The sequence below is a fragment of the Acartia tonsa genome, chromosome 2, assembly GCF_053477335.1.
Source record: "Acartia tonsa isolate MP-2025a chromosome 2, ASM5347733v1, whole genome shotgun sequence".
NCBI lineage: Eukaryota > Metazoa > Arthropoda > Copepoda > Calanoida > Acartiidae > Acartia > Acartia tonsa.
This window is the reverse complement of record NC_137261.1, coordinates 21450756-21463430: the sequence shown is the minus strand read 5'-3', so window position 1 is coordinate 21463430 and position 12675 is coordinate 21450756. Positions and strand designations below refer to the sequence as shown.

The following is a 12675-nucleotide window of genomic DNA, read 5'->3' as shown; positions in this document are numbered from 1 at the left end:
ATAAAAGGGGAAGGAAGCATATTATGGGTCAAATTGTGTTATATTTGGATTTTTTATGAGAAATGGAAACGACACAAAATTTTTCATAAATACATATATACCAGTGGTCCATTTACTGGTATCTTTATTTTAAAAAAGGCTACATACTAATAAGGGTTCCCAAATAAAATTAGCAAGGGCCTTATATGTTAGGGTTTATGATCTTTGGATTACGACTCACTTTTTATTTGCCATTAAAGGGCCGAAAACATGTACTTACAGAATTGCTAAGATATGTTTTTAATATTTATAAATTATTTAAGTGTTTTCAACCTCCTTACTATAACTGTTATATATTGCGAACAAAAGTGAGGGGAATATACACACGGATAAAGGTAAAGAACACTAGACTGAAGTATCGTTTGACGATTATCATTTTATTATGAAAATAGGTATGGTTCTTTTGATTTTGACAACTTCTGATTGAGTCCCAATGAGGTTTAAGTTTACTTTATTTTCAAGTTTTAGTTTTAGGTGGGTTTTTGGCTATATTTCATCCCTTTCCTAAAATTTTCAACAAAAATAAGATACTTTAATGAGCAGCAAAATTTGCTTCGGCTTTCTTCCACCGTTAATTCAAAACTCAAATTTGATGCCGACTTCCAAATTATTATGTATATTTGTAGGTATCTTTGATTTCTAATTATTATTTTACAAAAACTTTACCCCTGAAAAATATAAAAAGTTATGTAAAACTTTGTAAAAAAAAAGAAGAATATTCCATGACAAAGAATAGAAACTAGTCACACAGTATGACAAACCATTTACCTGTCGATAAAAAAAAAACTTGCTTGTAAGACTATTTCAAATAGCGAAGCTACTATATACATTCATTTTTCAGTACAACCATTTGTAGATCACTTTGTTAATTGGTGCTCAAATTAAATTATATTTCTAAATCACAAAAAGGTGCACTCCATTTTCAAATTTTGAAACAAAAAAAACTAAAAAGCCGTATTCCTAATTGGTATAATCCCTGCGGGTTTGTTTTGAATATCTGTTTTGTCAGTGGTAGGTTACACTATTAAAGCATTTTTAATAGGTTTATGGTTGATATGAATGCAAAGGACAAAATAATGATCACTATTTTACAGCTATTTTCTTCATCAACAAATATGGGGATATATTGTGCCTAACCTTACACATATTATTCATTTTCATTTAGATTTGTTGTCCATACACTAAAATTGTTTTTTAAATAGTTCCTCTTTTCTATGACTAGAGTATTATATATGTTCGTCTAACGTTAGAGCTTATAGGGCCTATAAAAATGACGACATACAAAACAAATGATCAAAGCTGGCCAGTATATATTAAATTGACCAATGTTAAATTTTATACTGGCCTATAATTGGTTATTTGTACTATGTGACGTCATTTTTTATAGGCACTATGAATTGATAACTACCGTTTTAATACAACTTTACATCATTCTCCAAAACAATTACAAACACATAAAAGTAGTACGGACATATTATAATTTCTTTAATCTTATACTTTTTTTAAATGTAAAACAAATTTTGTAAAATTTCTAATTATAATGCAGAACTCTTTTGACATAGTTGGAAACTAAAATCGATAAGTCTAAACTTAATGTACATCAAATAAATAATTTGTCTTATTGAAAATTATGTTTTTTTTTTAAATTGCTTGGTACGAAAAATAGACATACTCCGAAAACAGTGCATAAAATGGAATCTTCTTATCTACTATTTCATATAAAAGATCGTATTATAGAAAGCTTTCCGTGAATATTAAAATAAAAATATATATGATTAAAAACTGTATTGTTAGCCCCGATGGGCCGAAGGCAAGGTCTAACAAAACTGGTATTAATTATATGGTTTTTATTTTTATATTCGTAGAAATTTGTCTGTAATAAGATGCTATACATGATTTTTCAGTATGGCTGAGAACTGGTTTTAAACCGAAGGATATTAATCGGCTTGGAAGCCATACTGGAAAAAAAGTTTACCTGATAAGAATGAGTTGGACTTGTTGGGGATAAAGCAAGTGTTCCATCCTGTTTAACATTTTTTGCATAATAATGATATTAAAAAGAACACCCAATCTTAATTCATTTTATTATATAAAATAGTAAGGCTTTGTTGTCTGTAGCTTAAGATTTCGAACTATTTCAGTTCTCCATTTGGAAGCTTCTAATATTTCCCTGGATAGTTTTAGTCTATTTATTTTTTTTAACTTACTTTCGTTTTATGCTATTTTTGACCTTTCTTACTCCTAAGAGAACAGAGATCCTAGAGCGCAGCCGCTAGTATTTCATATAGATTTTCCCTTGATGCTGTGACATATGGACATATGGATGGGCAGAAAAAGTGTGTTTTAGTTTTGATAATAAGAAAGTCTCCAACTTTTTTATAATTTTCTGTAAACAAACAAAAATAAAATATATTTGAAATTTTGAAGCCGAATGAAAAATTGAATGGCACTTATATTTGTATAGAAAACAATTTCAACCAAATACACTCTCATCGGATTCTAATACTCCAGCATTTCAAACAACAACAAAAAAAGAATATATTTATATATATATCAGTGGCGTGCACAGGGTTTCGTCCGGGTTGTGCGCGAAGCGCACTCCAAAATTTCTACATACCAGTGAAACTAAAAAATGTATGAGTTGTAAGGGGGAGGGTTGTTATACAGAAAAGATGTTTTTTTTTAATTTCAATGACAAGTGGTGCATACACCCTCCTTGGCTGTTTTAGGGGGATCCACCCCCTTAGTTTAGGTTGGATACATCCCTGTGCACCCTGCTTGGTAAGCAAAGTTAAAAGCGGACAAATCTTGTATTTTTTTCTATTCCCAAATCTAAAAAGATTTTAAAAATTGTAATCAAATAATTAGTTTCACTTTCTAAAAATCTAAGATCGTCATGAAAATCTTTATTCAGAAAAAGTTTCAAAACTCTTTTTCAACCTTTAAAAAAAAGTTTTACTAATTTAAAACTATTTTTGTTCAATTCTAAGATAAAAATTTAATTATTCTTTTGTGAATTTTATATCGAATTGGGACAGACATAAAGAATAATATTAAGAAAAGCCGCAAAATAATGGGAAAAAACTTATGTTAGTAAAGCTAGATAATAGACATATAATCAAACACCATCACATTATTTCGATTATTGACTTCGATATAATAGGATTCTTAATATGGACGTACTTACTTTTATTACTACGTCATAATTAAAATTACTATGACCCATCTTTTAAAAAATATTGGCGCATTTATAAAACTATAGAGTAACACATCTTTACTGAATCGTGCTTAATCGTTTGAAAAATCTGTCTTTTTACCAGATTTTTTTTTATCATATTTGTCTTAGATCCTGATTTTTCTTTAGTATTCTTATGCAAATTTCCTTTGATTTTCTGCTAGCAAGGAATTTTCTCAAATCATTGTCAGCCTAAAATAGATGGAAAGGTGAAAATTTCACAAAGCTTTAAAACACGTTCTCTTATTTGTTGTCTTCAAAGGTCTGGTGACTTGATTGGTTTTTTACAAACTAATGTGTTCAAACATTCCACCAATAATCGAAAACTACAGAAAGATTAATATTGTTTAATATAATTGGGGGTGTACATCAATTCATCGTCAATATGAGTAAGTAGACAGATATGTGTTTATCTGCCTAGCTGTAAAATTCACCTTATTCATTAGAATTAAAACAAGGAAGTTCATGTACATGTAAAAAGAATAGAATAAATACATTTAATAAATCATTTATGACAATTCTCAATTTTTTCATTTGACAATAACTTTTACTTGTTCATTGTAAAGTAACATCCTATAATATAAAGTAGCAACGTAATTTTGTTTGAAGCTAAATATCTCAGAAATGGCTGGTCCGATTGGGTAAATCTGTTCAGGGTAGATTGATACATAAGCTTTCCTGGTTTTAAGCTATTTTCCTGTTATATACGTCCTCTCCTAGATGCTAGGGGCGCATCAACTAGAATATCATAAAATAATATCTACCTGAGAAAAATCTGTGTTTCGTCTGAGAGATAATCTGAAAACACACAAAAATAATAAAAAAAACTCAACATTTTTACACAAACTTACAATAACAGAACAAGGACCAAACTTTAAGTTAGTCCAACTAAAAATTACAGTATTCTTAGGGTAAATCCTATTGACTAAAGTAGCTGGGGTGTTAAGTATTTAAGAAAGCAAATACCAATTGACTAATTTTCATAGATACTTTATATGGGTACAGATAGAAAGGGGACAATGGGTTGTTTATTACACTAGACCCCAAAGTTTTATAATAACGTTTTCTTATTCGTAAGCTTTACACCTTTGGGGACTTCAGTGAATTTTGATTAGTTGGTTCATTATGTTGAGTGTCTAATTTTAATTTACCACTGGGGATGTACATCAATATATTGTCCCTAACTAATTTCCATAGAAACTGTATATATGTTTCATGTGTCTACTTTGTGAGGGGTATAAATGGTAGTGAATAAATATATTTCTTTATGATTCCCTCTAAAATTATTTTATAAGCTTAATTGCTTTGAAAAAAAAAAACAATTGATTCAGACGTACAATAATAATGATGATATTGTAGAGAAGCTACACTATTAATAACACAAAACACACACAGGTCCGTCATTTTGTTTACGTTGCAAAATTTTGGAAACGATTCACGGATTAATGGATTATTTTTCTAATAAATAAATTTTGGGAATTTCGGAATTAAAAAAAATCGGCAAAAGATAAAACAAACCTTGCCGGGACTTTTAACTTTAGCTAAAAACTGAGTTTTTGGGAAAGCAATATCTTTTGTTTCAAAATTACTCACAAGCATAAAGTTAAACTTTAGGATCAAAGACAGAAACCGAAATTGCAGGTTTGGTCGTAATTTCACAGTAGTATTCTTCTATTTCTAGCCACTGCTGGGGGCTCTAACTCTACGGGGCCAATTTACTAACCCTGCGGGGCATTCATTAAGAATTACCTAACCTAAAATAACCTAGCAAAAGCTACTGTGAAAATATGACGAAAGCTCCTACTTTGTCTTCTTTCCATGATCCAAACTTTACATAAGGTTTGAAAACTTTGTTATCTTGTAATTGCTGCGCTTCTTGTGCAAATATATTTATATTGTCACGAACACAACAATCCTTTTATTTTTGATAGAAATGTTGAATGGCCAAACAAGCTACCCTATCCTATCAAAATATTTTCAACAGAGTCAACACAATTTATTAAAAATAATATATTTATTTTTGTTTTCTTTATTTTATACATTTATTGAAAGCCAAGATTTTCAACAGTTGATTAAGACCTGTTAGAATTGTGCTTCCAATTTCAAAATTGCCATTTTGATTCTTGTTATAGGTTGGCAGAATTTAGAAAGTTTATGAAATATGTAATCTTTACCAGAAATTGTCTAGTTTAACAAGTAGATTTTTCAGCGGCTTTAAGCAACAGTTAAATTCTCATTATTTAAGTTTTAAAAAATAATTAATAACAGTTTACAGGTTGACATTAGTCTAGAATAAGCGTTTTCTACATACAGCAAAAGATATATAGAAAAATATTTTTATATATAAAGCTTTTTTTTATGAATTATTAAATGGTTTTAAGCTATTTCGGTAAAACACAACCTCTAAAAAACGAAAACTCATGAGTGAACCTTTTTATCGTGCCATATAACAATGACAATACAAATGACAAATGATAGGCCAATACAGAGTCTAAATTACCAATGGCAGGCCATTATATATTTTAATTGACCAATGATAGGCCAGGATGACGTGAATAGCGTAAAATTTACCTGAAATAATCCTCTTTTGTATCTCTGTCTCCTGTATACACACCACCGTGAGCCAAAGGTAACCTATAAGAGAACCATCTTATAGTGCCTCGTAAAAAATGACGTCATACAATACAAATAGCCAGTGATAGGCCATTATACATTGTAATTTACCAATGCTAAAATGTATAATTGCCTATCATTGGTAATTTTTTATGTATAATTTTTTTTATTTTTTTTATTAGGTACTATAAGCTGCTCCCTACAATAAGTATGTCAAGTCATTATAGGTGGTATAGGTAACTAAATCCTTTCTTATGCTTACTTTCTGTTGTATGATTTTAAGGAACGAGAATAGTTATTTCTCGCATCGTATTATAAACGGCTTTCCGCGGATATAGAATGTACAATTATAAGATTAAAACTATTTTTTTTAGCCTCGAGGTGCCGAAGGCACCGGCTAAAAAAACTGGTTTAAATCTTATGATTGTACATTTTTATATTCGTAGAAAGCTGGATATAATACGATGCTAGACATAGTTTTTTCGTATGGATGAGAACCGGTTCCTATCCACCGGATTCGAATTAATACGAGAAATTTAATTAAATCTCCAATTATTTAAAAAAAACAAAGATTATAAAATAAATAAATGTACGTATTTACTGATAAAAAATTAAATCCTGGTAAACGTAAAAAGAAAATAAATTAAAATCAAATAAATTTCCATAATATTAAAGAACTTGGAAATCAATAATCATTCACATTGATAAAACACAAGTAAGTTTTTATTCAAAGAAACGAAACCCTTAAAAAATTAGATAAATATAATGGACAAAGCCTTAAGTTATAAAAATTTGATAGTATAAGAAAATAAAGTCTTTTTCTGTCCTTTTTTATCTCATTAATTTGATTTTTTTTAAAACAAGAATGACAACATCTATAAAAGCGAAGCTCTGAAACGGAAGGACAAACGAACATTGACACTAAGAATGTCAAAACTGAATATTTAGATAAAATTTATATTTCTAAACAAAATTGTAAGTAAATAAGTTGCAAAACTGCATAAATACGTGCTATCATATAAGGACATACTTACACTTCTAGGACTTGACTTTGGACATGCATCGCTTAGTAGATTTGAGATTTGATAGGTTAAAAATATTTAATAGTTATTTCTTTCATCGTATTATAAACGGCTTTCCGCGGATATGGAATGTACAATTATAAATAAGATTAAAACCAGTTTTTTTAGCCCCGAGGTGCCGAAGGCCCGGGCTAAAAAAAAACTGGTTTTAATCTTACGATTGTACATTTTTATATTCATAGAAAGCTGGATATAATACGATGCCAGATATAGTTTTTTCGTATGGATGAGAACCGGTTCCTATCCACCGAATTCGAATGAATACGAGAATAATTATTTCTCGCATCGTATTATAAACGGCTTTCCGCGGATATAGAATGTACAATTATGAGATTAAAACTAGTTTTTTTAGCCCTGTTGTGCCAAAGGCACCGGCTAAAAAAACTGGTTTTAATCTTATGATTGTACATTTTTATATTTGTAGAAAGCTGGATATAATACGATGCTAGACATAGTTTTTTTGTATGGATGAGAACCGGTTCCTATCCACCGGATTCGAATGAATACGAGAAATAGAATTTTATTGAAAAAAAATCAAAACGCAGTTCCTGTTTATTCTTCATAACAATAAAAGATCTATTTTTAAATCAATTATATTCAATATTATATTTTCTTTCATTTTCCAATATGATTATTTCCTCTTTTTGATTTTTATATTCATATATGTATATTTTTAATATTTCATTCTATTTCACTTTTAATTAAATTTGTTTTCCTATTTACAATACGTAAAACATCATAATAAGATTTTTACATTGACATCTGATGGGAGCAAACATGTTCGAATTATTTGAAATGTCTGAATAAATAAAGTCATATTTTATTTATAGGTAACCTCCCGCAAAAAAAAAGACTTCTACCTTCCCTGGACCTATAAGATGCTTCACTGTAATGGAAAATTATATCGGTCCATCTGTTAGCGAGATCCTACTCTTCACAAAGACAGAAAAATATTAGGGATTACGCATTAGTACGGTCCTAGTTGACTTTGTGATTCCTTAATTTTGTGTTACAATTGATAATTTATATTTTATTCAATGTATTTAACCATGCTAAAGTTAACTAAATGTTATGTTATGTTAATTAAGAATTACTTTAAATAACTTTAGTCCGTATTAAATATGATGATTACCTATTACAATCTGCCCCGTAGATGATATTTGGAGATAGCTGCATACTAGTGCTGTCTATTCCAGGTGACAGCTGGCAGCTGTTTGTGTCCAGACCTGGTGACAGCTGGCAGCTGTTTGTGTCTAATCCCGGCGACAGCTGCCAGCTGTTTGTTTCAACACCTGGTGACAACTGGCAGCTGTTACTATCCATGCCAGGTGACAGCTGGATGGTTCCAGAATCTATGCTTGGTGATTGTTGGCTGTTACCTGTGACAAAGACTTAAATATTGATTCTCAATTTGGATCTAGTCAAATATACGTATATTTGTTTTGGAGGTAATTAATTAAGGCAACAAAAAATCATAAGATTTTGACAAACAGCCTAACTTTATAAGAAGAGAAACATGACAAAATCTGTTAAAACCAAAACTTCTTTACAGCTACTTTTTTAGTCTAAAAGTTACCAAAAGTATCTTCTGTACGACTTGGTCCATAAAAACTTAAATTTAGGTTTCATAATATTTATATTCGTCCCTGGCTGATTTTTACTTGTATCTTTCCCTAACTTGCTATTTTCTTCATTGTTGGTTAGTTTTGATAATTTTGAATTGGATGTCTTGTTATCATTATCAAAATCGCAGGAAAGGATTTCTGGCGGACCTTAAAAATTATAAAATTTTTGGGTATAGTCCTTTCTACGACATCCTTCCATAAGGAGCGATTCTTCGTATTTTTAAAATGGCTTTTTATAGGTTATTTTAGGTTAGGTTAGGTTATATTGTGTTAGGTGATTGCCCCACAGGGTTAGGTAATTGGCCCCGCAGGGTTAGAGCCCCCCGCAGGGGCTAGAAATAGGAGAAAAGTTACTGTGAAAAATACGAAGAATTGCTCCTTATGGAGGGATGTCGTGGAAAGGACTATACCCAAATTTTTAAATTTTTATTAGATAATGTAAATTTGATATAAAATATAAATCCAAACATTTATCTTTTTGTAATCATATATTTTTAATTTAACATGGTTATATTGGACTTTTATATAAATCTACACCAAATTTATTCATATTGTGAATAATTTTAGGCTGTTTCCCTCAAAGTTCCTAATTAAGCCATCAAAGGTTAGGTTAAGTATATATTGGGTATTAATTAGCTCCTCGGGGTTAGGCCACAAGATGTATTGGCCCTGCAGGGTTAGGAAGTGACCCCGCAGGGTTAGGGCATAATTGGAAAGAAAAAAAGATCCCTTTTATATATATTTATTTTAAATTGGGGTTGGTGTTTTTGTGTTCGCTATGCAATTTAAATAGCACATATTTGCAATGTTCTTACCTATGTAAACACCACCATGTAAGGGTTCCGGACTAGTTGTCTCTTGGTTGTCAGGGCTGGAGTCACTGCTAGTTCCATTTCTAGCCGGAATTGGATGCACTATCCGTAATTTTAATCTTTTATCTTGGGTAAAATTAGTTTTCCATACTGCCATCATTTATATTTTATGTAAAAATTGGTGTTTTTTTTTAACATACCCTTTACCTGTATTTATGTTGTCAGTTGTTGTGGTAAAAATTAAATTAAATGTTAACAAGCTTTACATTTTTTAGTTGCGAAGCTTCTCTATAATTCATATTATCTTTTTGTCAGTCCCGTCTGTAACGCTATGGGTCAAATGTGCTTACCATTATTAAGGGGCATATTTGAGTACATTATATTCAAAGCAGCTTTTTTATAAATTTATTTCAACTTTTATTTTTTACTTATTTTCACATGACTTTAGTGTTTTTGGTCTGATTTTCAAAATGTTTGTAGTATAAAAAATTAACTTTATTCGTTTGTTAATTCGTTTTTTTGTGCTACGCTACTTATGGATGTTATCATCTTTGTTTAAAAGTTATTTCGTTTTAATTGGTATAGAAAATTTTCCTTTTGTACTAAAAGGTTTCTGTTGATTGTTTAGTAGAACTGCTCTGTCTACACACACTGAAAAAAAATTGAAAAATTATCTTAAATTTCTAATAAATCAATTTAATAAAACAACTAACTGTAAAAATAAGTTTTAAACACAAAAAAACACGACATCCATTGTAATTTACCGTGTTTGGAATTGGCAAGGGGTAAAATCTTTTAAAGATAAGATAATGAGTGACAAAAGTTCCTGATAATCATACAAAAATATATCTCTGTAGATACAAATCATTAATCAAACAAATCAAAAATATATCAATAGAATGTATTGACAAACATATTATACATATCATATAATTGCTACGCCAAAATACATTAAAATTAAATTAATGTAAGAAACATTAAATGTTAATCAGCTAATTAGTCCAAATATCAAACACAAGCAAGAAACAACTGTGACAGAGATATTCATTATCAAATCTTAATTTTCTAAGCAAATTTTCAGTTAACATGTTAATAAGATAACAACAAAAAAAAACGATGCAATGATCCAAAGGAACATTAAAACCCTATCTTACATAACTATCACGGACAAAGTAAGTAATAGAATATATGTTTAGCTGGATTTTTAAAAAAATGAGCCGTCTATCTTGCATTGAAGCAGTAATCAACAGTATTTTATCAAACTTATTTATACAACTTTCTCATAGGCATAGAGTAACAAACGTCTGATTGGACACCTAACCTAACCATTTTTAAACTATCTTACGGGGAGCTTATTTGTATATTCATATCTGAAACTAACCCAACCTAAATAGAAATACTTGATTAACTAAATATTTTAGACACTTCTGCGCATTTTCTGGAACCTTGAATATGCTAAATTTGCCTTTGTTGCTTTTGTAGTTAGTTCTACGTGTCATTTAATTTTTGTAGTATTTATCCAGATCCTTCTTAGTACATAATGTGTAATGTACTTGAATTAATATCACTTCATACAATATGGCCTTCCTTAATGCTTATTGGTTAGCAAATCTGTAATTTACTAAGTTAAACGGAGTTGACCGTGTATTTACTATAAAAAAGTTGCATTTAATAAAAACAGACATGATACTCAAAGAGAGAGAGAGAGAGAGAGAGAGAGAGAGAAAGAGGGGGGGAGAGAGAGAGAGAGAGAGAGAGAGAGAGAGAGAGAGAGAGAGAGAGAGAGAGAGAGATAGAGAGAGAGAGAGAGAGAGAGAGAGAGATAGAGAGAGAGAGAGAGAGAGAGAGGAGAGAGAGAGGACAATAAGCTGTGTATAATTATACTAGTGGCTTCGCCCCTAGCCTCTAGGGGCTTTGCCCCAAGAGGTATAATTACATCTTCTATTTTACCCAGCAGAACGGATCACAAATTTTCGCACCTACCCAGCAGGAAAACATTTTGCGATTAAATTCGCGAAATTCGTAAAATTCGTAAATTTCGTACAATTCGTAAAATTTGTAGAATTCATAAAATTTGTAGAATTCATAAAATTCGTAAAATTCATAAAATTCGTAAAATTTGTAAAAAAAAAAAAAAAAAAAAAAAAAAATGGGGGGTTGATTTTTTTGTTTTTGGGGGGTTTGTATTATAGATTGTACATATAACTCTAGTCCAAAAAAGTTTATGATAACATTTTCTTATTCGTTGGTCTAACCATTTTTGGAAACTTTAGGGAATTCTGATTGGTTGGTTTATTAATTTGAGTGTTCATATGTTTCATTAGAGATGAACACTAATTTATCGGCCATTGTCTTATCTCTTTAGATCTCTGCATGATACTATCAAAAATCTTACTTTCGTCATGATTGGTGGGACTGAGGCTTTGGTCTGACTCATTTTGGCTTCCCTCTCCTGATTCTAGGTCACTCGTATCCTCCCTATAATATTAATTCAATTAGTAACGCAGATACTTTACAATTCGGATTTTTCAGATAGCCCAAAACCTGTCCGATATCAATAGTAATCTTTCTAGAAAATGTGATCACTCCAGCCGTTTGCAAGATCTAACATAAATAGATGCAAATGCATATATTCGCATGTAGCTCCTTTATTCTATAAAATATATATTCTATTAAATTTGTCTTCTATTGAGATAAATTGAACCTCATCTAAAGAGATTAGGGAAAATCTGAATTTTCTTAAATTAGATTCTTTGACATTATTGGGATAACTCTAAAATCTTCAAATTTATCTTCTAAAATTGAATATTTGGTTTTAAAATGCCCCTTGATATAGTAAATTTTTTTTGTACAAGAGAAAAAACCCAATGCACAAAACCGTATTTTTTATTAGAAAATTTAACGATGATTCCCTTCAATGAGCCTGTCGAGCACTAAGCGCCTACAAATCTCCTTTTTTTAGTAATTATACCTATAATTGTATTCACTACTAATATTTTTATAGGCACTAGAAAGATTTTTTGATTACCAAGAAGATTAGAATTTCAATGTTTTTTCAATATTTCCCTATGGATTTTTTTCAAAGTTTTCAAAACATTGCAAGAAAGTCTTCGAACTGAAAAAAATCCTCCGATGAAAACATCTAATAAAGTTTACAATAAGCAGGCCTAGCTAGTCTAACAATCAATTCTACAAAAAATCACGAAACCTTTGAAGTATCTTTTTTTATGTAACTGAAGAGTGGTGGTTAAGAAGGGGAGGAAAGGGAA

General features: G+C 30.2%; 1 protein-coding gene across 1 annotated transcript in view; it reads right to left on the bottom strand.

The window, feature by feature from the left end:
* The window catches only part of LOC145312468 (uncharacterized), a 33780-nt gene that overhangs the window by 13731 nt on the left and 7374 nt on the right, over positions 1-12675 (bottom strand). Inside the window, exons 4-12 of the mRNA XM_080151726.1 lie at positions 11802-11884; positions 10004-10057; positions 9410-9535; positions 8619-8741; positions 8102-8351; positions 5846-5908; positions 4039-4072; positions 3424-3466; positions 2015-2064 (exon numbers count right to left, since the gene is read on the bottom strand). Of these exons, the coding sequence (XP_080007852.1) occupies positions 2015-2064; positions 3424-3466; positions 4039-4072; positions 5846-5908; positions 8102-8351; positions 8619-8741; positions 9410-9535; positions 10004-10057; positions 11802-11884 (826 nt within the window). The remainder of the gene's footprint in view (positions 1-2014; positions 2065-3423; positions 3467-4038; positions 4073-5845; positions 5909-8101; positions 8352-8618; positions 8742-9409; positions 9536-10003; positions 10058-11801; positions 11885-12675) is intronic.